Source organism: Mya arenaria, chromosome 2 (assembly GCF_026914265.1).
Source record: "Mya arenaria isolate MELC-2E11 chromosome 2, ASM2691426v1".
Lineage (NCBI taxonomy): Eukaryota > Metazoa > Mollusca > Bivalvia > Myida > Myidae > Mya > Mya arenaria.
Window position 1 is genome coordinate 64,560,686 of NC_069123.1, and position 25,745 is coordinate 64,586,430.

General features: G+C 36.2%; 3 protein-coding genes across 13 annotated transcripts in view; 2 read left to right on the forward strand and 1 right to left on the reverse strand.

Annotated features, from left to right (window-relative positions):
- LOC128213159 (katanin-interacting protein-like) overlaps positions 1-1,596 on the forward strand; it is a 41,041-nt gene extending 39,445 nt beyond the window's left edge. For all 3 annotated transcript variants that reach the window (XM_052918713.1, XM_052918720.1, XM_052918726.1), the window contains exons 39-40: positions 260-363; positions 714-1,596. In XM_052918713.1, the coding sequence (XP_052774673.1) occupies positions 260-363; positions 714-757 (148 nt within the window). In that variant the 3' untranslated portion in view covers positions 758-1,596. The remainder of the gene's footprint in view (positions 1-259; positions 364-713) is intronic.
- Positions 1,597-3,699: 2,103 nt separating this feature from the next.
- Positions 3,700-25,639, reverse strand: LOC128222394 (myoglobin-like). Of its 9 annotated transcripts, none has more exons than XM_052931372.1 (13): positions 25,516-25,639; positions 22,315-22,410; positions 21,635-21,754; positions 20,522-20,640; positions 20,266-20,365; positions 19,152-19,269; positions 18,405-18,456; positions 18,073-18,142; positions 17,540-17,615; positions 12,878-12,976; positions 10,942-11,038; positions 10,576-10,655; positions 3,700-4,002 (listed from the first exon to the last, which is right to left on the reverse strand). In XM_052931372.1, exons 1-13 carry the CDS (start codon positions 25,588-25,590, stop codon positions 3,929-3,931), a joined length of 1,176 nt encoding a protein of 391 aa, XP_052787332.1. In that variant the 5' UTR covers positions 25,591-25,639; the 3' UTR covers positions 3,700-3,928. The 9 variants fall into 9 exon arrangements, with proteins under 9 accessions (XP_052787332.1, XP_052787347.1, XP_052787364.1 ...); XM_052931387.1 differs by lacking the exon at positions 25,516-25,639 and adding an exon at positions 24,988-25,057; XM_052931404.1 differs by lacking the exon at positions 25,516-25,639 and adding an exon at positions 24,980-25,057.
- The window catches only part of LOC128222377 (BMP-2-inducible protein kinase-like), a 30,606-nt gene continuing 29,991 nt past the window's right edge, over positions 25,131-25,745 (forward strand). Inside the window, exon 1 of the mRNA XM_052931361.1 lies at positions 25,131-25,253. The gene's annotated coding sequence lies outside the window, so the exon portion shown is untranslated. The remainder of the gene's footprint in view (positions 25,254-25,745) is intronic.

Consider the following 25,745-nt stretch of genomic DNA (forward strand, 5'->3'; position numbering starts at 1 on the left):
ACTGGAAAATTGAAAATCGGGTCGTTCGAAACATCGGTTCCCTCGAGGTTTTGGCTCGGTCCCTGGCGACCTAGAGCGATCGCAGTTTTACTGTACAAGGATTAGTAAGATTGCTATTTTTATGCTAAGGATGGATTAAGATTACCGGTAGTTAAATTGCTATAGTGCAGTGATCAGCATTTCTGTGTTAACCGACCTTCTGTGTTCAGTGCTCTCATTGACACACACTTACATACACATGTACTTGTTTTATCTCCAGTCAACAGACAGATGAGCAGGATGTTCAGATGACAAACGAGAAGAAGATTGTCAGCCACTACACTGACCCAAAGAAGGCCCAGTCAGGAAAACCTGTTGACCAGAGTATGTTTATTGTGATAAGTCTTATAGTCTTAAGGTTGTAGTACGCTCTTCAGGTATGAAAACAATTTAGAAAATGTTGAATAATGAAAACCATTCTTCTCTGTGGTTATAACAATTAAAACAAAATGGACAGTTGTTAAAAATAAGGGGCCACAAAAAACATAAGATCAGATTTTCAGTTAGATATTATGTCCAGCTACAACTTAAATAAATGTTTTTACGAGCTTTCTCTCAACTCATTAATCAAAGTATTATTTTGGAAACGTGATCACACAACACGATTGTTGAAAAGAAGGCCCACATGGGTATAGCCAAAATAGTGTTCAGAACTCTTTTTGTTGCTGTTTCAGAAATGCGTCCCAAAACCAGCGTGATTCACTCCAAGAAAAGATGATGAATGTTTGTTTGTAGAGAGCAACCAGTCTCCTTTCACTGAGACTTTGAAATGATTACTGTTGCCAAATGTTCTGGCTGAATTTAATTTAAGTGTCATAAATGATTTGTGAAGTATTAATTTCTGCATTTGACTATAGCCTCACTGAGAAAAACTACTGTGTAGTCATTCTCCCTGCTTGATTCATCAACGCTTTTGGGCTTTGTTTCTGAGAAAATGCATGATTTTGCCAACAAACATTGTGTACCATTCAATCCTGTATGATTTGAAAACTAAATGAACTCTGTGTACATGCAGGAAACTACATTTGTTGTTGTGATAGTCACAACACAGTACATATATAATTATATACTTTGTTAGTAATAATTGTTACCTTTATTATTGGTTATGTAATATAATGCCTTGTCCACAAGTGCTCCAATGTGCTGCCACGTGCTGCATCTGTTGCCACGTGCTGCCATATAACATATCATTCCATATCTCCGTCCATTTTCACAGCTCTTTCAGAAAACAGAACTTTGTTTGAAATAGCATAGCTCTATTATAGTTTTTGTGTCCAATGCTCATATTTATTATACGGATGTAAATGTACAGTGCTTACAGAATATTCTGGCAGCCTTTTTATTAAAAGCGTTATGTATATCTGATTTGAAAATGTATGTATTAACTATTAAGCTAGTTTTGTCTTGTACATAAGGTGTCTCAGTTTTTTTGTTATTTATATTTATTCTTTATGCTTATGTGTATAGTAGATTGTTACGTACATAATTATAATTAATAACTTTATAAGCCTCCATTCTTGGGGTGTAAAATCAAAAAAATAAAATGTTGAAAACATTTGTAGTCTTTTTTTTAATATATAGATAAAGACTGCTCATATATGAATACAGATCAGTTTTATATTTACATTTTCCTTTGGTTCAGCAGAACAATAACATGGGAAACTACATGGACCACAGCCTGAAATTTGACCATGATCATTTTAAAAGGCACTAGGATCATGGTCAGTATTAAAAATGATACAAGAATGTCAGATCTTGTCAGTTAAATAAGGCATAGAGATGGTTTTATTCACACAGAGGGAATACTTAAATAGTGTCTTGAAAGGGTGTACCCATCTGCACTATAACAATACACCAGCATCATGACCCATAACTCGAGCAAAATCACTTGTCAAGTTATTCACTGATGTCAAATTTGTACCTATTGCAGAATCTTTTATTTCCCTAAAGGAACCAACCATCATTAGTTGGACTGAGGCAAAGTTGAGCATGGCAAAACCCCCAAAAAATGAGTTAGTCAATGTTTACACAGATGTTAAATAATCTAGTTCTACAGAAAATGATGTGTAGGCCCAACCCGGAGCTAATTGGTTGCCAAAAAATTGTGGTGTTTGAATTCAAAGCTATTTTATCTTTGTCAAAGACTAATAATAACCTTGAATGTATAAGGTTGAGAGGACACATGATCTATATTAAGTTACATGTAACAATAAAAGAAACTTTATTTAACAAGCAGTACATACAATGTGGGGGGCTTATTATGAGTAGTGACAACATGTACATGTATAGCATACTACTGGGAAGGGAATTGATTTTTTATAAGATTACCCAAATTTTACAGGTTTTCCAAGTACACAAGTAGTATAATCGATTATAAAGGCAACATAAAATTTCATGCTGACTAAAATATGGCTGAATCTGGCGAAAATATTCCTGAACAGCAAAAACTGTATTGTAAGGTTCGAGGCTAATTACTGGGTAAAAGCGGATTAAAAATTAAAACAGACCTAGACAATGTGTATAGGGAGTAGCTCTTCCATAATGCACTGTTGCTAGAAGGGTATCCTTTTTGTTCAAGGAAGGAAGAAATATTGTTAAATATAAAAGCCCTAGACTGGGAAATTTCAGCTGGCTCTGACAAAGATATTGATACTGTCAAATCCATAAAAGAGCAAGATCCGTCTTACAGTGGAAGAGATAGGAAACATATCGGGGATAAATTTGTCAGCAGTGTATATGATTTTAAAGGAACAATAAAAAATGCAAAAGGTTTGCGCACATTAGATACATACTGCACTTGTTGACCCCAGAAAAGAAGCTGGCACGTGTTGAATGGGCATCCGCATTGGTCTTTAAATTCAAAGATAAGGACCCTTGGTCATTAAGAGAGATTGTCAAGGGTAATGAAACATAGCTCATGCAGCCTCATAAAATAATGTGGGTGGATAAAAAAAGATTATCCTAGAAGCACAGCAGGATTGTCATGCAGCAGGACTGTCATGCTGGGCATGTAAGCGACAGGAAAGTAGCTCGAGTCCCAGTACCGGAGCACAGCTCAAAAAGTGTTTGGATGCCAAGGAAAAATACTTTGAGGGACCTATATAATTAATATTTCTGCCAAGATACTAGCTAAAACCATAACGCGATATTGTCACTACTTCTAAAAACATTCCTTGTACCACTACATGCATTATTAGAATACATTGTAAAGTTTCAACATCTTCATATGTAAAGACATTTATAAACATTATTTCAACTAGCTTTCATTTTACATTTTCACTTTTCATGTTAAATGTTGTGAAAATTCACGCTGTTTACTTCCAGAAGTTCCAGTACTAATAATACTGTATCCCTAAAATACTTGATTTCAGTCACAATCTGATACGTGCTTTTTCAACATCACGCAGTTATTTGCATTAAAATTATCTCGCCAATGTCTACATAATAGTTATTATCAGTATTGCCTTTATATCATTATATTTCACCAAATCATTTAACAAATTGTCTCTTACTTAACTATTCCGTTGGATTGCCTATCACGAAGAAGCTCAGTAAATAACAAAAGGAATTTTAGTTTTAATCTTCATTTATTATGGACAAGTCACTGTGTGAGTGTGTTGGGTATATGAAAATATGAACAATATACGAAATAATGAAAAGCACAATGTCCATGAATTTAATAAGAAGTAAGAACACATGTTTTAAAGGATTTTGATAAATCTAAATGCGTGAAAATATCACAAGATGTAGAGGTTAAAACTATAAACTTTCTGTTTGTCTTCCTTGTGATTCATTTCTATTGCTGCACCAATACATATCGCCATAGTTTGATTACCACATTCCTGACAGTAGCACCACATACCATATAATGACCACAACACATCTCTTATCACTCTGTCTGGGCTTCCGGAATTTTAGTGTTGGAGGTTGTAGTTCGTAAACTCTTCAAAAATGGCAAAATACCTGAAAACAAACAACAAATAATGACACTGAGCATTCATGTCACTGTAGCTGTCGTACGAGATATGGTATAATGGCAACTGTAATAAAAAGGTTCTTGAGAATTTACATTGGTATTTTATGAATTTAATGTGTGGTCTGTTTGTGGTGTTTGTACAGCTATGTCTCAGTGTTCAATGGATTTATATTTGGATTATTTTGGCTACTGGGCTACTTCTGACCCTATGTGACCTAGTTTCAAACCAATCCAAGATTTAATGGGGCTAATATTCTGATAAAGTTTCATGAAGATTAGAGCAGATATATTGCCTCTGTTAGTTCCCAAGATTTTTTTTACAATTTAACCTAATGATCTAGTTTTCATACACCATACCATAAAAGAAATAAGAAGTGGCGTGTTGTTGCGCGTGACTCATCTTACATGGTGGTGTAAGACGTTGTTTTCCAGCACTGGTCACATGACCAGAAACAATCGTCCGGTATTTTGACCCTATGTGACCCTCTTTTAAAGGCGACCAAGATAACATTAAGGGGAACATACTGACCACAGTTTGAACAACGTAGGACCAACCAAAACCAATATTTGGTTCTGGACATGATTGATCAAAAATTTGACCTAGTGACCTAATTTCTGACTTCATGTGACCAAGTTTCAAACTAGTCAATGTTCGGTCATGGAAAACATTCTGATAAATTTTAATTTATATTGGACCAAATAAATTGCCTCTAGTATGTTGTTCCAGAGCTTTTTTTTTATCAGATTTGAGCTCATGACTTAGTTTTTGACATCATGAGACATTTCATCAAGGGTGACATTCTGTCTAAGTTCGAACCAAATCTGACCAATCGTTAGTTTGGTTCCAGTCAAAATAATAAGATTTGACCTAGTGACCTGGTGACATAATTTTTGATCACATGTGAACCAATTTTAATTTGTCCAAGAGTCCATATGATGGAAATATTCTGTTTGATGAATATTGGACCAAATATAATGCCTCGTGTGTGTTCCAAAGACTTTTTTTAAGGTTTACATTGTGACCTTACTTTTGACCCCGTGTAACCCACTTTGACAAGCCGTTGAGGCGTGATCAAGGGGAACATTCTGACCAAGTTTAAATATCATCTGACCATTTTTATACCAAGATATGGTTCCGGACGATGAAACAATGTAACAGACAAATGGACTGATGCAAGGACGGAATGGCAGTTAGACAAGTTTACAAGTTTAGTTAACATCACTCATGTCATAAATACATGACAAAAAAACCAGTACATATACAATATAACATAATGAGGCATTACAATAAAGTGGACATAATAATACAGATTTCCTAAATGGACAATACGAAAACAATATCCCCTCCAAAAACATTCAGTTCTGCGGGGGATAAAAAGAACAATGAAAATTTGAGCAAAAAGAACAATGTCTGAAACAATCGCAGACAGAACATTCTTGCATACTCGACGATTGTTTCCGGTCATGTGACCAGTGCTGGAAAAAAACGTCTTACACCACCATGTAAGATGAGTCACGCGCAACAACGCGCCACTTCTTATTTCTTTTATGGTATGGTGTATGAAAAGTATATTATGCATTTCAATAAAGCGCAATCAAATAAATAAGTATGCAACACTTTTAATTAAAATTGAGAATAAATAATCGTAAAAACGTGATTTTTAGAGGAACTATTTGATGTCAACAGTGATTTAAAATTACTGCGCTTTATGAGGTAAACTAGAAGCGCCGCAATGCGACGAAACCAGGTTTTTGTTATGGGCAATCAGAAATTATAGCCAATTAATTTGTTGTATGACTTTATCTTTACTTTTATCAAAAAGAGACGTAACTGAAAATTACTCTAATTAAGTTTCTTATGTGTAAAGAGACGTAACTGAAAATTACTCTAATTAAGTATCTTATGTGTTTAGTTTCCCAAGCTAGCTCTTTACATAAGCTACCCACACACCAAGTTTAATCAATATCTATCAATGCTATTAGAAGTTATTTGGCAAAAAACATTTTTCTATTTCAAGTAACAGTGACATTGACCGTAGCCCCTCCCCACTCAAAAGCAATCCCAAGCTAGCTCTTCACATGCTACCTACACACCAAGTTTCATCAATATCTGTCAATCCTAACTAAAGTTATTGGGCGGAGATTATTTTTCTATTTTTAGTAATAGTGACCTTGACCTTAGCCCCTCCCCACTCAAAAGCAATTCCAAGCTAGCTCTTCACATAAGCTACCTACACACTAAGTTTCATCAATATCTATCAATGCTAACTTATATTATTGGGCAGAAACCATTTTTCTATTTTTAGTAACAGGCGACCTTGACCTTAGCCCCACCCCCCTCAAAAGAAATCCCAAGCTAGCTCTGTACATAAGCTACCTACACACCAAGTTTCATCAATATCTGTCAATGCTAACTAAACTAATTGGGCAGAAACCATTTTTCTATTTAAAGTAACAGTGACCTTGACCATTTTTCTATTTTAAGTAATAGTGACTTTGACCTTAGCCCCTCCCCACTCAAAAGCAATCCCAAGTTAGCTCTTCACATAAGCAACTTACACACCAAGTTTCGTCAATATCTATCAATGCTATCTAAAGTTATGGGCAGAAATCATTTTCTATTTTTAGAAACAGTGACCTTGACCTTAGCCCCACCCCCCTCAAAAGCAATCCCAAGCTATCTCTTCCCATAAGCTACCTACACACCAAGTTTTATCAATCTATCAATGCTAACTAAAGTTATTGAACAGAAACCAATGTTTGACGCCCGCCCGCCCGTCTGCCCGCCCAACGACAACCTCATTCTAATAACCCGGTTTTCGTTGAAAACCTGGTTAACAACGTCGCAAGCGCTTTTTGGTACAAACTTGCGTTTTCTACGTCAATTTTTCCAAAAATTTATAATTTCAGATATGCAAGAAAAAATATCAATAATGTTTTTTTAAGGTCTGGATTGAAAAATCCGACCCGCTGGTACGCTTCGTGCCCTCGGGTCGGAATTTTCTATCCTTCCGGAAACATATGATAGATACTGATAATGTCCGAAAGGCGCAGAGGACAAAACAATGTCTGAAAGTTAAGTAGACAGAACAATGTCCGAAAGGTGAGTAGACAGAACAATGTCTGAAACTTAAGTAGACAGATCAATCTCTGAAAGGTAAGTAGACAGAACAATCTCTGGAAGGTGATTGGACAGAACAATGTCTGAAAGGTAAGTGGACAGAACAATGTTTGATAGGTAAGTGGACAGAACAATGTCTGAAAGGTAAGTGGACAGAACAATGTTTGATAGGTAAGTGGACAGAACAATGTCTGATAGGTAAGTGGACAGAACAATGTCTGAAAGGTAAGTGGACAGGACAATGTTTGTTAGGTAAGTGGACAGAACAATGTCTGATAGGTAAGTGGACAGAACAATGTCTGAAAGGTAAGTGGACAGAACAATGTTTGATAGGTAATTGGACAGAACAATGTCTGATAGGTAAGTGGACAGGACAATGACTGAAAGGTGAGTGGACAGAACAATGTCTGAAAGGTAAGTGGACAGAACAATGTTTGATGGGTGAGTAGACAGAACAATGTCTAAAAGATAAGTGGACAGAACAATGTCTAAAAGGTGGGAAGACAGAACAATGTTTGATAGGTAAGTGGACAGAACAATGTTTAAAAGGTGGGAAGACAGAATAATGACTGATAGGTAAGTGGACAGAACAATGTCTGAAAGGTAAGTGGACAGAACAATGTCTAAAAGGTGGGAAGACAGAACAATGTTTGATAGATAAGTGGACAGAACAATGTCTAAAAGGTGGGAAGACAGAATAATGACTGATAGGTAAGTGGACAGAACAATGTCTGAAAGGTAAGTGGACAGAACAATGTTTGATGGGTGAGTAGACAGAACAATGTCTTAAAGATAAGTGGACAGAACAATGTCTGAAAGGTAGGAAGACAGAACAATGACTGATAGGTAAGTGGACAGAACAATGTCTGATAGGTAAGTGGACAGAACAATGTTTGTTAGGTAAGTGGACAGAGCAAGGTTTGATAGGTAAGTGGACAGAACAATGTCTGATAGGTAAGTGGACAGAACAATGTCTGAAAGGTAAGTGGACGGGACAATGTTTGATAGGTAAGTGGACAGAACAATGTCTGAAAGGTAAGTGGACAGAACAATGTCTGAAAGGTAAGTGGACAGAACAATGTCTGATAGGTAAGTGGACAGGACAATGTCTGATAGGTAAGTGGACAGAACAATGTCTGAAAGGTAAGTGGACAGGACAATGTTTGATCGATAAGTGGACAGAACAATGTCTGAAAGGTGAGTGGACAGAACAATATCTGAAAGGTAAGTGGACAGAACAATGTTTGATGGGTGAGTAGACAGAACAATGTCTAAAAAGTGGGAAGACAGAACAATGTCTGATAGGTTAAGTGGACAGAACAATGTCTGATAGGTAAGTGGACAGAACAATATTTGTTAGGTAAGTGGACAGAGCAATGTTTGATAGGTAAGTGGACAGAAGAATGTCTGAAAGGTGGGAAGACAGACCAATGTCTGATAGGTAAGTGGACAGAATAATGTTTGATAGGTAAGTTGACAAGACAATGTCTAAAAGGTGGGAAGACAGAACAATGTCTGATAGGTGGGAAGACAGAACAATGTCTGATAGGTAAGTGGACAGAACAATGTTTGATAGGTAAGTTGACAGGACAATGTCTGAAAGGTGGGAAGACAGAACAATGTCTGATAGGTAAGTGGACAGAACAATGTTTGATAGGTAAGTTGACAAGACAATGTCTAAAAGGTGGGAAGACAGAACAATGTCTGATAGGTAAGTGGACAGAACAATGTCTGATAGGTAAGTGGACAGAACAATGTTTGTTAGGTAAGTGGACAGAGCAATGTTTGATAGGTAAGTGGACAGAACAATGTTTGATAGGTAAGTGGACAAAACAATGTTTGATAGGTAAGTGGACAGAACAATGTCTGATAGGTAAGTGGACAGAACAATGTCTGATAGGTAAATGGACAGGACAATGTTTGATAGGTAAGTGGACAGAACAATGTCTGATAGGTAAGTGGACAGAACAATGCTTGATAGGTAAGTGGACAGAACAACGTCTGATAGGTAAGTGGACAGAACAATGTTTGATAGGTAAGCGGAAAGTACAATGATTGATAGGTAAGTGGACAAAACAATGTTTGATAGGTAAGTGGACAGAACAATGTCTGATAGGTAAATGGACAGGACAATGTTTGATAGGTAAGTGGGCAGGACAATGTTTGATAGGTAAGTGGACAGAACAATGTCTGATAGGTAAGTGGACAGAACAATGCTTGATAGGTAAGTGGACAGAACAATGTCTGATAGGTAAGTGGACAGAACAATGTTTGATAGGTAAGCGGAAAGTACAATGATTGATAGGTAAGTGGACAGAACAATGTTTGATAGGTAAGTGGACAGAACAATGTTTGATAGGTAAGTGGACAGAACAATGTCTGAAAGGTGGGAAGACAGAGCAATGTCTGAAAGGTAGGAAGACAGAATAATGACTGATAGGTAAGTGGACAGAACAATGTTTGATAGGTAAGTGGAAAGAACAATGATTGATAGGTAAGTGGACAGAACAATGTTTGATAGGTAAGTGGACAGAACATTGTCTGAAAGGTGGGAAGACAGACCAATGTCTGAAAGGTAAGTGGACAGAACAATGTCTGAAAGGTGGGAAGACAGAACAATGTCTGAAAGGTGGGAATACAGAACAATGTCTGAAAGGTAAGTGGACAGAACAATGTCTGAAAGGTGGGAATACAGAACAATGTCTGAAAGGTGGGAATACAGAACAATGTCTGAAAGGTGGGAATACAGAACAATGTCTGAAAGGTAAGTGGACAGAACAATTTCTGAAAGGTGGGAATACAGAACAATGTCTGAAAGGTAAGTAGACAGAACAATGTCTGAAAGGTGGGAATACAGAACAATGTCTGAAAGGTAAGTGGACAGAACAATCTCTGAAAGGTGGGAATACAGAACAATGTCTGAAAGGTAAGTGGACAGAACACTATCTGAAAGGTGGAAATACAGAACAATGTCTGAAACGTAAGTGGATAGAACAATGTCTGAAAGGTGGGAATACAGAACAATGTCTGAAAGGTAAGTGGACAGAACAATGTCTGAAAGGTAAGCAGACATAACAATGTCTGAAAGGTGGGAAGACAGAACTATGTCTGAAATGTAAGTAGAAAGAACAATGTCTGAAAGGTACGTGGTCAGAACAATGTCTGAAAGGTGGGAAGACAGAACAATGTCTGAAAGGTAAGTAGACATAACAATGTCTGAAAGGTAAGTAGACATAACAATGTCTGAAAGGTAAGTTGACAGAACAATCTCTGAAAGGTGGGAAGACAGAACAATGTCTGAAAGGTAAGTAGACAGAACAATGTCTGAAAGGTAAATTGACAGAACAATGTCTGAAAGGTGGGAAGACAGAACAATGTCTGAAAGGAGACCAAATAGAACAAGGTTTGAACACACTTATAAGCATTAAATAACACTTACTGGATCCCCCTGTCCCTCGGGTGGCGAGAGCCTCATACTCCTTGTTCCTTGACTTCCGGTTAGCCATAACCACTATGTACCTGAACATACATGGACAAGACATAAGTCATTAACCAGCACCAGAGAGAAACAAGCATGAGACATTTTTGAAGTCAAGATACTACAATTGATATGGCACACGATAATGAATTTATTATGAAATATGACAATTACAAAATTACAGTTTTTAATTTAAGACTAAATTTAGTATGTGTTAATTATAAATGAAATGACTGCTACTAATGTAGATCTAAGAAGGAAATTTCAAAAATAATGTATTTAAGGAGCACATAGATGTACAACATTTTAAAAGAATTATGCGTATACTTGGTAACAATCTGTACATGGTAGCTGCGGAAGTCTATCACCGCCTGGAGAGCCTGGTTGTAGGCAGACGTCAGGGCCTCATTCTCACTAGACTCAACTACAACACAGAACATGGCTTAGTAGGACATATGTCCTGGTTGTAGGCAGACGTCAGAGCCTCATTCTCACTGGACTCCACTACAACACAGAACAAGCCTTAGTAGGAAATATGTCCTGGTTGTAGGCAGACGGCAGTGCCTCATTCTCACTGGACTCCACTACAACACAGAACATGGCTTAGTAGGACATATGTCCTGGTTGTAGGCAGATGTCAGAGCCTCTTTCTCACTGGACTCAACTACAACACAGAACATGGCTTAGTGGGGCATATGTCCTGGTTGTTGGCAGACATCAGGGCCTCATTCTCACTGGACTCAACTACAACACAGAACATGGCTTAGTAGGACATATGTCCTGGTTGTAGGCAGATGTCAGAGCCTCATTCTCACTGGACTCCACTACAACACAGAACATGGCTTAGTAGGACATATGTCCTGGTTGTAGGCAGATGTCAGAGCCTCATTCTCACTGGACTCCACTACAACACAGAACATGGCTTAGAAGGACATATGTCCTGGTTGTAGGCAGACATCAGGGCCTCATTCTCGCTAGACTCAACTACAACACAGAACATGGCTTAGTAGGACATATGTCCTGGTTGTAGGCAGACATCAGAGCCTCATTCTCACTGGACTCCACTACAACACAGAACATGGCTTAGTAGGACATATGTCCTGGTTGTAGGCAGAAATCAGAGCCTCATTCTCACTAGACTCAACTACAACACAGAACATGGCTTAGTAGGACGTATGTCCTGGTTGTAGGCAGACGTTAGAGCCTCATTTCTTTTTTATACTAGTGGTTCGGACAAAAAATGCAAGCAGACAAAATAAATGAAACAATTGAATTTTAATCATTACATTCTGTAGCACCCATCTAAAGAAAAGTTTTTGCAAATAACATACATTTATACATCCAACCTTTTAGAGACACCTTTCATTATCATGAATGGCTACAAAAATAGAAATGTTTAAAATATTTTCACCACTAATACTAGCTTAAAATCTTTATTTTTGAAATAAATAACAAAAATTGGCACAATAATTTTATGCTTGTTTTTTGTCATTCCAATTAATGGGATAATGTTTATTATTGGAGTAATGAACAGCTGGAATATACTGTCATCAATAGTGTGTTATGTTCTGCATGTATATCTTACAAAGTGATAAATTTATTTCAGTACTGTGACAATACACTGCTTAGCCAGCAAACCAGGTTGTTGGAACCAGTTATTTTTAACCTTTTTTGTTAATTCACCACCTACTATGTGTGAAAGACTTGTTGTCATAAAAAATAATTAGTATCTCTAATTTAGGCAAAAAATTCACATTTATTACATCTACCAAATAATAAAAAGTGTTTTATTTGTGTCATTGAAAGAGATGATGTAAAAAAATATGTATGACAGTATTGTTAATTTGTAATTGTTGTGTGCTTTTGGCTTAACTGAAAAAAAAACAAAACAAGTAGCCTCATACAATAAGAAAAATTCACATTAATTACATCTACCAAATAATAAAAAGTGTTTTATTTGTGTCATTGAAAGAGATGATGTAAAAAAAAACTATGCATGACAGTATTGTTAATTTGTAATTGTTGTGTGCTTTTGGCTTAACTGAAAAAAAATCAAACAAGTAGCCTCATACAATAAGATAAAATACCAGAGCTCTGGCCATCAAGCCTATCTATCAAAATGTTTAAAAGATTGCTTCAAATCTACATTAAAATGAAGAAAATAATTATTTCCAGCTCTCATACAAAAAATTTAGATACTGTAACCTTAAAAAATTGCATTAAAAAATTTAAAATTCAGTCACAGATCAATTTATCATGTTACCTAAGGATTTCACTTTGGAATGTTCCTCTATTGTCTCAATGAACTGTCGGTGGAGGGTTGGCATGTACCGCCTCATGTTCTGCAGGAACTCACCAATCTCTGAAAACATACTGGAAAATGGTACACCAGTCACTGGTTGAAATTTGACATTTGAAATCCTAGTTGTATCAACTTAGAGAACTGAAAAAGCCGAAATGCATGTGTGAACTGGGATTACCATAAGCTTTTTTCTACTGCAGGATACTGGAAAAAATCAAATGACAAATAAAGTTGTTCAACATTGGTGATAAAGTTGTTGTGGGTTTTGAGTCCTGTACAGCTGAAGGCATTTTTATCAATCTTTATTTATAGAATTGTATTTCTAATAATGTTCAAAACATAGCTGCTAATAGCCTTAAATTTAAACAGAGAGGAATATCCTTTACATTTCATAATGAAATCCATCTCCCTATAGCCAACATAGTGAAATCAATCGTCCTTTAGTCAACATAGTGAAATCAATCTCCCTATAGTCAACATAGTGAAATCAATCTCCCTATAGTCAACATAGTGAAATCAATCTTCCTATAGCCAACATAGTGAAATCCATCTCCCTTTGGTCAATATAGTGAAATCAATCTCCCTATAGTCAACATAGTGAAATCAATCTTCCTTTAGTCAATATAGTGAAATCAATCTCCCTATAGTCAACATAGTGAAATCAATCTCCCTATAGTCAACATAGTGAAATCAATCTTCCTATAGCCAACATAGTAAAATCAATTGTCCTTTAGTCAACATAGTGAAATCAATCTCCCTATAGTCAACATAGTGAAATCAATCGTCCTTTAGTCAACATAGTGAAATCAATCTTCCTATAGCCAACATAGTAAAATCAATCGTCCTTTAGTCAACATAGTGAAATCAATCTCCCTATAGTCAACATAGTGAAATCAATCGTCCTTTAGTCAACATAGTGAAATCAATCTCCCTATAGTCAACATAGTGAAATCAATCTTCCTATAGCCAACATAGTAAAATCAATTGTCCTTTAGTCAATATAGTGAATCAATCTCCCTATAGTCAACATAGTGAAATCAATCTCCCTATAGTCAACATAGTGAAATCAATCTTCCTTTAGTCAATATAGTGAATCAATCTCCCTATAGTCAACATAGTGAAATCAATCTCCCTATAGTCAACATAGTAAAATCAATCTCCCTATAGTCAACATAGTGAAGTCAATCTCCCTATGGCCAACAAAGTAAAATCAATCTCCCAATAGCCAACATAGTGAAATCCATCTCCCTATAGCCAACATAGTGAAATCCATCTCCCTATAGCCAACAAAGTAAAATCAATCTCCCTATAGTCAACATAGTAAAATCAATCTCCCTATAGTCAACATAGTGAAATCCATCTCCCAATAGCCAACATAGTGAAATCCATCTCCCTATAGCCAACATAGTGAAATCAATCTCCCTATAGCCAACATAGTGAAATCAATCTCCCTATAACCAACATAGTGAAATCAATCTCCCTATAGTCAACATAGTGAAATCAATCTTCCTACAGCCAACATAGTGAAATCAATCTCCCTATAGTCAACATAGTTAAATCATTCTTCCTATAGCCAACATAGTAAAATCAATTGTCCTTTAGTCAATATAGTGAATCAATCTCCCTATAGTCAACATAGTGAAATCAATCTCCCTATAGTCAACATAGTGAAATCAATCGTCCTTTAGTCAACATAGTGAAATCAATCTCCCTATAGTCAACATAGTGAAATCAATCTCCCTATAGTCAACATAGTAAAATCAACCTCCCTATAGTCAACATAGTGAAGTCAATCTCCCTATGGCCAACAAAGTAAAATCAATCTCCCAATAGCCAACATAGTGAAATCCATCTCCCTATAGCCAACATAGTGAAATCCATCTCCCTATAGCCAACAAAGTAAAATCAATCTCCCTATAGTCAACATAGTAAAATCAATCTCCCTATAGTCAACATAGTGAAATCCATCTCCCAATAGCCAACATAGTGAAATCCATCTCCCTATAGCCAACATAGTGAAATCAATCTCCCTATAGCCAACATAGTGAAATCAATCTCCCTATAACCAACATAGTGAAATCAATCTCCCTATAGTCAACATAGTGAAATCAATCTTCCTACAGCCAACATAGTGAAATCAATCTCCCTTTGGTCAAAATAGTGAAATCGAATTCCCTATAACCAACATAGTGAAATCAATCTACATACAGTCAACATAGTGAAATCAATCTCCCTATAGTCAACATAGTGAAATCCATCTTCCTACAGCCAACATAGTGAAATCAATCTCCCTATAACCAACATAGTGAAATCAATCTCCCTATAGCCAACATAGTGAAATCCATCTTCCTATAGTCAACATAGTGAAATCAATCTCACTATAGCCAACATAGTGAAATCCATCTCCCTATAGCTAACATAGTTAAATCCATCTCCCTATAGCCAACATAGTGAAATCCATCTCCCTATAGCCAACATAGTGAAATCCATCTCCCTATAGCCAACATAGTTAAATCCATCTCCCTATAGCCAACATAGTGAAATCAATCTCCCTATAGTCAACATAGTGAAATCAATCTCCCTATAGCCAACATAGTTAAATCCATCTCCCTATAGCCAACATAGTGAAATCCATCTCCCTATAGCCAACATAGTTAAATCCATCTCCCTATAGCCAACATAGTGAAATCAATCTCCCTATAGCCAACATAGTTAAATCCATCTCCCTATAGTCAACATAGTGAAATCAATCTACATACAGTCAACATAGTGAAATCAATCTCCCTATAGCCAACATAGTGAAATCAATCTACATACAGTCAACATAGTGAAATCAATCTCCCTATAGTCAACATAGTGAAATCCATCTTCCTACAGCCAACATAGTGAAATCAATCTCCCTATAACCAACATAGTGAAATCAATCTCCCTATAGCCAACATAGTGAAATCCATCTTCCTATAGTCAACATAGTGAAATCAATCTCACTATAGCCAACATAGTGAAATCCATCTCCCTATAGCTAACATAGTTAAATCCATCTCCCTATAGCCAACATAGTGAAATCCATCTCCCTATAGCCAACATAGTGAAATCCATCTCCCTATAGCCAACATAGTTAAATCCATCTCCCTATAGCCAACATAGTGAAATCAATCTCCCTATAGTCAACATAGTGAAATCAATCTCCCTATAGCCAACATAGTTAAATCCATCTCCCTATAGCCAACATAGTGAAATCAATCTTCCTACAGCCAACATAGTGAAATCCATCTCCCTATAGTCAACATAGTGAAATCCATCTCCCTATAACCAACATAGTGAAATCAATCTCCCTATAGTCAACATAGTGAAATCAATCTTCCTACAGCCAACATAGTGAAATCAATCTCCCTTTGGTCAAAATAGTGAAATCGAATTCCCTATAGCCAACATAGTGAAATCAATCTACATACAGTCAAAATAGTGAAATCAAATTCCCTATAGCCAACATAGTGAAATCAATCTACATACAGTCAAAATAGTGAAATCAATCTCCCTATAGCCAACATAGTGAAATCAATCTACATACAGTCAAAATAGTGAAATCAATCTCCCTATAGCCAACATAGTGAAATCAATCTACATACAGTCAACATAGTGAAACCAATCTCCCTATAGCCAACATAGTGAAATCAATCTACATACAGTCAAAATAGTGAAATCACTCTACATACAGCCAACATAGTGAAACCAATCTCCCTATAGCCAACATAGTGAAATCAATCTACATACAGTCAACATAGTGAAATCACTCTACATACAGTCAACATAGTGAAACCAATCTCCCTATAGCCAACATAGTGAAATCAATCTACATACAGTCAACATAGTGAAATCACTCTACATACAGTCAACATAGTGAAACCAATCTCACTATAGCCAACATAGTGAAATCAATCTACATACAGTCAACATAGTGAAATCACTCTACATACAGCCAACATAGTGAAACCAATCTCACTATAGCCAACATAGTGAAATCAATCTACATACAGTCAACATAGTGAAATCAACCTACATACAGCCAACATAGTGAAATCACTCTACATACAGCCAACATAGTGAAACCAATCTCACTATAGCCAACATAGTGAAATCAATCTACATACAGTCAACATAGTGAAATCAACCTACATACAGCCAACATAGTGAAATCACTCTACATACAGCCAACATAGTGAAACCAATCTCACTATAGCCAACATAGTGAAATCAATCTACATACAGTCAACATAGTGAAATCAACCTACATACAGCCAACATAGTGAAATCAATCTACATACAGCCAACATAGTGAAATCAGTCTACATACAGTCAACATAGTGAAACCAATCTACATACAGTCAACTAAGTGAAATCAATCTCCCTTTGGTCAAAATAGTGAAATCAAATTCCCTCAGCCGAAATTAAAGTAAAGTTCTTCATTCAAGATATATGAGATTTACAAATGTTGTCAAATTAGCTAGTGATTAATAATATTAAAGCTATAGATGATAGAATTTAAAAAAAAACATTTATTACTTATCATCATTAACACAATAGACCAAGAATATTCTCTAAATGTTGTGAGTGCTTTCATACCTGGCTCATGCTGGACTCCAAGGACAGCATCTATACACTGTAGGGTGGAGCTCTGGGCTGCACTACCCCCAGTCATCTGTTAACAACAGTACACAGAATACCCTTTTCATCACAGGACTTTAAAAAGTTATTTTATACTGTAAGGTAAACTTAAAACTGTAGCGTTCACTTGTTACTGTGTATTCTAATACTGGTTAAGGTAGTTCTTCATGACCAGAAATAAATTAAAACTATGAACTATATAAATAAAATGGTTACACTTAGATGCATTAAATTGCAATGAATCAACCCAATATATGTATAGCAACTTTTTTATTTTTTTTATTTCAGTGGACCGATTAACTCATGTAAATCTACCCCAACATTATTAATTCTTTTTTACTTTTAGAAAGCAAACCAATACATATTTTCAGCATTCAAAAAAATAATGCTTGATCTACCACCCGACTGAAAAAAGCATTTGTAATCAATTTTTTTTGTTAAGATGGCCTTAAGTGCGTGAAAAACATTTTAAACATTAACAACATGCTAACCTTTACCGGCTGGTCACTGATGCCCCTGTATATAACACCATCAGGTAATGGTGAACTTGCCCCACCCCATCTGCAACAGTGCACAATTACTGTAGGAATTTGGCAAAGCAAGAATTGATAATGATTTCTAAGAGAAATTTTTCAGTTAAAGGTGCACTTTTGAAAATTAAACATCACTCATTGTGTGTTTAAGACTCAATTCAAGTGGAAAGAAGTTCTTTAGACTTTTGAAACCTCTTTCATAATGGAACAGAGAAAAACATTAATTATACATGTATACATTAAATTACTGTACACAAGATATTAGCAGTCTGATAACAAATGTTACTTACCCATTCAAAAAAGGGCGCATAATATCATAAAAGGTTTCTGCAGATAACTTTTCTGTAAAAAATGTGAAATAATTGATATTTATTGCCAAAGTTTGCAACTGGTTAAACAATTAAAAGGGGAGTATAGCCTGTGTGTTACATATGTTACATATAAGCTATGCACATGATGGACATTCAAAAGAACTCAATTTCTTTGTTCTTTGTATCTCCATATTCATAGGTCAAAAAAAGTTCCATGTATAAGTGAAAACAGGACCTATTTTTTATATAGATAATCTGCATATTTTAAAAACAAAGAAAAGGCTTTCCCATGAAAAACAAAAACTTATAACTGATAATCTTGAAAGGTCCCTTTGGTTACAAACATGCATGCTTATGTATTTCAATTATAAATTTTAAAAAAGCCTAATCAATATATTTCATCAAAGTTTAATCCGTTTAAATTACTGAAAACAGTTAAAAGCATTAAATGAACAAGTCTAGGGTAAAACAAATTCAGTTGTACTAGTATTTCACATAGAAAAATGATTATCAAAATATATTCAAGTTACACAAATGATGTTATTTGTGTACTACATTATTAATGTGCAATTTTATCAAAAGGTGCATTTTTGTATTTTCTATTTTGAGATGATTTTTTGGTAAAATATGATAAAATTAAATACAAATTATGTGCAATTAGAAGGTTCTTTCCATGAGACCAAAAGTGAAAACAGATGGCTGGCGCCCAAAAATATACTCACTAACCATGCATCTTAGCCACAGCAGTCTGCATGCGGTAAAGCATGTCTGGTAAGCTTAAGAGGTCAGAGGTCAAAGCCTCAAGGTCACCACACTGAGCATGGTACAGGGCTAACAGCAGGTCCTGCATTCAGAAAAATATCCATGATTTATGGAGTATAGGTTAAACTAGATGGCAACAGGTGACATGTCCAGCCCATCAAAAGAGCCTTTGACACAGACATATATCAACATTTGACCTCTAAGCATGACCTTTACCTTTGTGGTACAGCCCTGGGTCTTGTGAGTGGCATGCCACCTAATCATCAAGAACATTCATGCCAAGTTTCAAGAAAATCCTTTAATGATTGGTTGAGAGACGGCCTGCACAAAATACAGCCCGGATAAGAACCATTTCAACCTTTGACCTCTAAGAGTGACCTTGACCTTTGAGGATCGGACCTGAGTCGCCACCTCATCATGATGTACATTCATGTTAAGTTTCCAGGAAAAACCTTTAATGCATGGTTTAGAGGTACCCCGCACAAGATACAGCCAGGACAAAGGTTATTTCAACCTTTGACCTCTAAGGGTGTCCTTGACCTTTGAGGTACAGAACTGCGTCTGTTGTGCAACACAGCACATCATCATGGTGAACCTACAGGGCAAGGTTTTTGAAAATCCTTTAATGGATGGTCAAGATACCACCAGACAAGGTTCAGTCTGGACGGGCGCGCCTCCGCACTTTTGGACATCACACATACATGGAACCGCCATGCGAGCTTGACAATAAAGTGCAATTAAGTAATTAACAAAAGAACTCTGTTGACATACTGATTTTTTGCTTTTTGTCATTACTGAATGACCCTCAACAGGAGGAAACTATTGCATCAAAATAAACAAAAATAAATATCATTTTCATGATATAAATTGATTCACTGTATTTTTGTGGTTTATTAAGCAATAAACGTTTAAATGTGAATCATCTCAATTAAGTTCTTGAGAAAACGACCTAAACCAAGGGATCAAATATTTAACCCAAACGGGGCAACCATGAAGAATGTGGGAATTCCAAATGAAAATACTTTTGAAAATAAAATGTTTTTTAAAAGAAATATCCCCAGCTCTTATGTGAACCCACCTTGATGCCTGTTGCGAAGGCCAGCTCCACCTGTGCTGTGACAGTAACAAACCATGCAGCCTCAGAACCTCCCGGAAGATTATACAGGCTTTCAATCAGCCTGGGATAAAAAACAAGAACAAAATATTATACTTGTTATGTCAATGTCATGTTACTGTTCAAAGCAAAATTCTTATAAGGAACATCAATGTTCTTTATTGACTAATAGGGCTAAATCCAATAATTTTACATTTGTCTCTCAAAACCACCAACCTACCCTGACTGAGTGTCGTATCTGCAGTTGGCAAGAACAAGACTTGAATGGGACAGGATGGGCTGTATTCCGAGCCAGCGAGACACAGCCACCCATGGTACAGACAGGCACTTTGGTAACTCCTAGGTAATGAAGGACGTTTATTCCAAATGCATTGAGCATGTATTGTTATACAATCATGCATTATAAGCACAATATTTGAGAAAGAGATGTTTGTAAAATGTTATGCCCCCTAAGCATTGCTTTGTAAGAAACATTTGCTAGACTGCAATTTGGTGTGTTAAAAATAAATGCATTAACAATGACCATAAAAATAATATGGGTCACAAATTTCATTTGGCAAGTTCATCTGTGAGATTTATCATGCTAGGTCAAGTGGTTCTTGAGTAATTGTGAAGACAAAGTTGTCCAAACAACATTGACTGTGACCATGACCTTTGGCAACAGACATCAAACTGATGGGTCATCTACTTGTCAATGGTAACCTTTTAATGAAGTTTCACGGGCAAGGATGTCCAAACAATATCGACAAAGACCTTAAACTTCTGATACAAAGTTACAATACGGGTAATCCACTGGCCAAGTTTGACTTACCAGTTAAGTTTCATGGTCCAATGGTAAATCTGTTGTAAAGCTAGCGTGCAGAATTTTTTTAACAACATTGACAGTGATCTTTGATCAACTGACTCCAAAACAATGGGAATCAAATACTGGTAATTGGTCTGGTTATTGGTCTGAAGTAATATCGCTCATATCCCTTATACCAATAGGGTCCATCTGCTTATAAAGGGAAACCTACCATTGAAACAAGTTTTATTGTCCTAAGGTACCGGTCAACCGCTTCAGCCAACAGACCAACTGAACTATAGACATTTGGAAACCTATATGGCCCATCTTCTTTTACAGGGGTCATAAGGTCCATGTCCTGATCTAAATGAGAACTTGTATACATGATATAACACACAATATCTTGACCAAAAAGTTTGCCTCTGACACCATTATTCAATAATGAGTTTTAAAGCTTAAAGAGGTTGTATGTGCATATGTATAACTGCGGTACATGTTTATTTGTAAAATAATTCAATATCAACAGAACAGATAGTGATTTTGGCTGACCTTTGCTACCCCAATATCGCCCTCCTGCCAGATGTAGGCAGCCCCAATAAGAGAGAGTTGCACATGGGCCAGTCTGTGTTCACGATATCCACACAAACGATCTACATCCAGTAGCGGCATCTGACAAAAGAAACATGTATATCAATAGCAATACTTTCAATGTCCTTTGGGAGCTAGGGCCATTCTAAGCCCTTAGTTGAGGATTTTCAAGCAAAGGGGGATTTTTAAAGAAATATTTTTGACCAACTTAAAATTTAATGAAACAATAACAATCATGCATACTAAATGATATATTAATGCATCATTGTGTGAACTTAAAGCTCATAACAAGTTTACAAAAGTCCTTATAAAAGGACTTTGAAAGAGTATTCTGAGGGAGAATTTTACTTTCAAAAGGGTATGAAAGGTGCTTTTTAATTGATGGAAAGTGCCCAGAAATGACATCTAATGAATTCCCTGATGTTGAAAGTCAATATTCAATTATTTCTCGATTTGAATACCAGTATTCACTTTTTCTGCATACAAATACCCCTATAATAAGGAGAAAAGGGTTATCTAATATTATAACCTGAACAAACACAGGCAGGTCTTCTTTACTTTTTACCACTTATCATTTACCAATCAGTTCTTAATATCTTTAGTTCTGATTTTTTTTCTGATAAGAAAAGTTCTGTACTAACCTTGTTCACAGCTGCTCTGAGCTCCTTCTTCCCAACCAACTCTGGCATTTGTTTAGCAAGTACGTTCCAAGCTGAAAAGTAAGCCGGCAGAAATTCCTGAAATAATAACAACAAAACTCTAGTCCAGAATGCTGCATGGTGGTGTAAACTACAACTTTTTTAGTTTTACGGGTAAGCTTTTTCCAATATAGAGTTTACTTACATAGTGTAAACAATGAAGACATTAATTATAGTGTGCTACTATCTAGGCTGTAGTGATCATGTTAACTTGCTGTTGGATTTATTCTGTGATTATGAGCACCTGTAATATACATGTGCTCATAAACTGTTGTTTAATAAAAGTGATGATAGGTTTTAGTCAAGCCTTTAGTCAAGAGAAGTTTTGAAGATCTGTGTGGAGCTTTCACAAAATTGTGTACCGTGAATGATCAAGTACCAAATTCTAACTCAAGTAAAGGATAAAAAAACAAACCTAGATGGATAAGCGATGCTGTTACTATAGACAAATTAAGAAAAAAACTTCAGGCTTGCAACAGGTATTTGGCAACACAAAAAGATGTTCATTAGCAAGATTACAAACTTTTAAAAAATCAGGTTAACGAGGTAGTAAATTGAGCCAAAAAAAATATGAAAAAATATTTCCCAAAAAGTGAAATCTGAACCAAAGCAATTTTGGCATGTCAACAAATAAAACCTAAAAAGAACCAAATGAACCCTTTATCAGTTTTCTTCTGTGATTAATTTTTGAAATCAGCTGCCACACGATGTTGTTCAGGCCAAAGACGAAGAAAACTTCCAGATCGGCATGCACAGAAAAGACAATGTGATATATTAGACTAAAATTAATGTTGTTTGGAGTCAGTGTTATATATGGCCAAACAATGCGTATCACCTCACAGTGCTTCTTAAATATAACACAATTGCAACATAAATTTCTTCCATATCTTTCCTACATAAAAAAGAGGGGTTTTACTACGTAAACAAAGACAATTCTACAGATATTCTACAGGTACATGTACGTTTAAAAAAAAGCTTTCTCTTTTTTATAACAAACTGTACTATTGGCTAGGAGAGTATATTAATATATGTTTATGTGTATTCGATATTAATTCATTACTGTTTGGGAAACTGAAATTGAATTTTAGCTTCAATATACTTCGCATGGGATTTACAGTTGAGAGTTGTGGTGTACAGCTAAGCATAAAAATGCCCAAATAAAAATAAATCCTTGAATCATAAATGACAACTATTGTAATTAGCTGCATATTTATGTATGTATTTCTTTAGACCTTGCAGTCAAGGATAACCCCTGAAAGTGCAAGTACTTATTTCTAACCGGGTCCTTTGCTATAGGGACAGCATGCGGAAGAGACAGTGGTGGGATACAAGGAAGTCCGGTTGCAATACCCTAGCTCTTTTTCGAAGAGACCCCTTGGTTCTTTTCATGTGCTCGGTGTAAAGCACCGATACACAGGGTATAACTTTTCTGGTTTAAACCAGTACTGAGTACACCAATTTTCCAAGCACTACCCTTTAAATGCCGAGCGCCAGGCAAGGGAGCTATTTGAGCAAACTTTTTAAGTTCTTTTGTTATGATGCGGCCATAGCCACAATAATGTGCGTTTAGTAGCGAACTTTTTTTAACATTTGGATATTCATTTTGTTCCCTAAACACCACAAATCGACTGATCCATACCAATGTAAAATATATTTTTAAACTGTAACTCCGCTATACATAACACGCTGCTAAATTAAAACAAAAAAAGATACACATTAATTATTGTTAGCCAATACGGTTATAAAATATACAGGCTATATATAAAAGCTTTCTCTTGTTACACTTAAGTGTTTAATGAAACACAAATAATTAGTCTCAGTAAGATCGACTTCTGTCAACAAATTATCGCCATTTTGGTACCATCTAGCAGGTGCCCGTTATCTTTCCGCTCAATACACTTAGCGCTGGGATCATTCTTGGTTTGGAAAACAACAAGTGGGATATGGACGCGTAGTCGCCAAATAAAAAATCGTCAAAGACTCTGAAGCGGGTGTTTATATGGACTAGATGAGGCCACAGATCAAACCCATGACCTCCTGCATTGTAGGCGGACGCCTTAACCACTAGGCCATGGAGACAGCATAGTTTGCCCTTGGTTCATATTTTTCCCATCTGCACCATTATACATGAAACTATTGACAGATTCTTACTGGTACGCATTTTTAAGTATGTTGACCAGTGTTGAGTTAGTGGTGCCATTGAGGCCACAGTTACTTGGTATTTGGACTGCATTTTTTGGCCAGTCGAGCGATTGGTCCCTAGGGTGATCTCTTGGATTGAGAATCATAAAAAATGTGTTTTAGTACTCTACGATACACTTAATAAACATATAATCAACTTTTTGTCGTTTATTTTTACATATTAAATATTATACAATTCCATACAATCTTTATCATTCACAAGTTATGAAGGTTAGCAGATTTCGGGTTGAGACATATGTGTGGAAACGAGCTCAGATCTACAAGAATTTTTCGATAAAACAACTGTATACGTCGCATGCATGTTCAGAAGGAAGTTATCTCCAAGGTGCAATCGCTCAACAAGCACAAACTAGTAGTGTTTTCGCAATTTTCTTTGACAACTCTGCCAAGAACACTGTTTTTTTACCGACTCACAAATCTTCGCCAGTAATTTTGACCATGCACACCGGCCGGACCCGGCATGCGCTTTTCAACTTAACGCGCGAACGGGAACCGGGGTAATGTTTACCTCATGACTGGTACCCGTCCGCGTGTAGAGACAAATAGCGCATGCCGGGCTCGGATCTTGCGCATACTCGAAAGTACTGGCGAAGATCTGTGAGTCGGTATATAAACAGTATTCTTGGCAGAATTATTAAAGAAAATAGAGAACACGCGTCTAGTTTGTGCTTGTTGAGAATGTATGAAATTTCAAAATATTTAATGTATAAAAATAAACGACCAAAAGTTGATTATGTGTTTATTATGTGTATCATAGAGTACTAAAACACATTTTTTTATGATTCTCAGTCCAAGAGATCACCACAGGGACCAATCGCTCGACTGGCCAAAAAATGCAGTCCAAATACCAAGTAACTGTGATTGAGGCATCAAACAAATGACAACACTAAAATGAAGTATACTAATACTGAAAACGTCAATACTGATGTGTCAAAACTATACCAATGGCTCCTTTATCATGAAGCCATACTCTTGGCAAACGTGATATTTGTCTGGATTGATAGGAAAAATGTCCATTTTGACAGATAAGGCCGGTCACTCTTAGACTTGCTAGGGGAGATGACTGCGTAGGTAGGTCATACGGAAATGCCCGACTTTTTGCGGAAATACACGACTCATCTAAAAATCACGTGACTTACAAGGAGACTTCCGGTTATGTGAAACTATCTATT

Coding starts and splice junctions, on each gene's coding strand:
- LOC128222394 (XM_052931372.1), bottom strand. CDS start 25,590: ATGGACATTTTTCCTATCAATCCAGACAAATATCACGTTTGCCAAGAG. Junction 17,616..18,072: donor TCAGTGACCAGCCGGTAAAG/GTTAGCATGTTG, acceptor TGTTGTTAACAG/ATGACTGGGGGTAGTGCAGC. Junction 4,003..10,575: donor CCGAGGGACAGGGGGATCCA/GTAAGTGTTATT, acceptor GTTTGTTTTCAG/GTATTTTGCCATTTTTGAAG.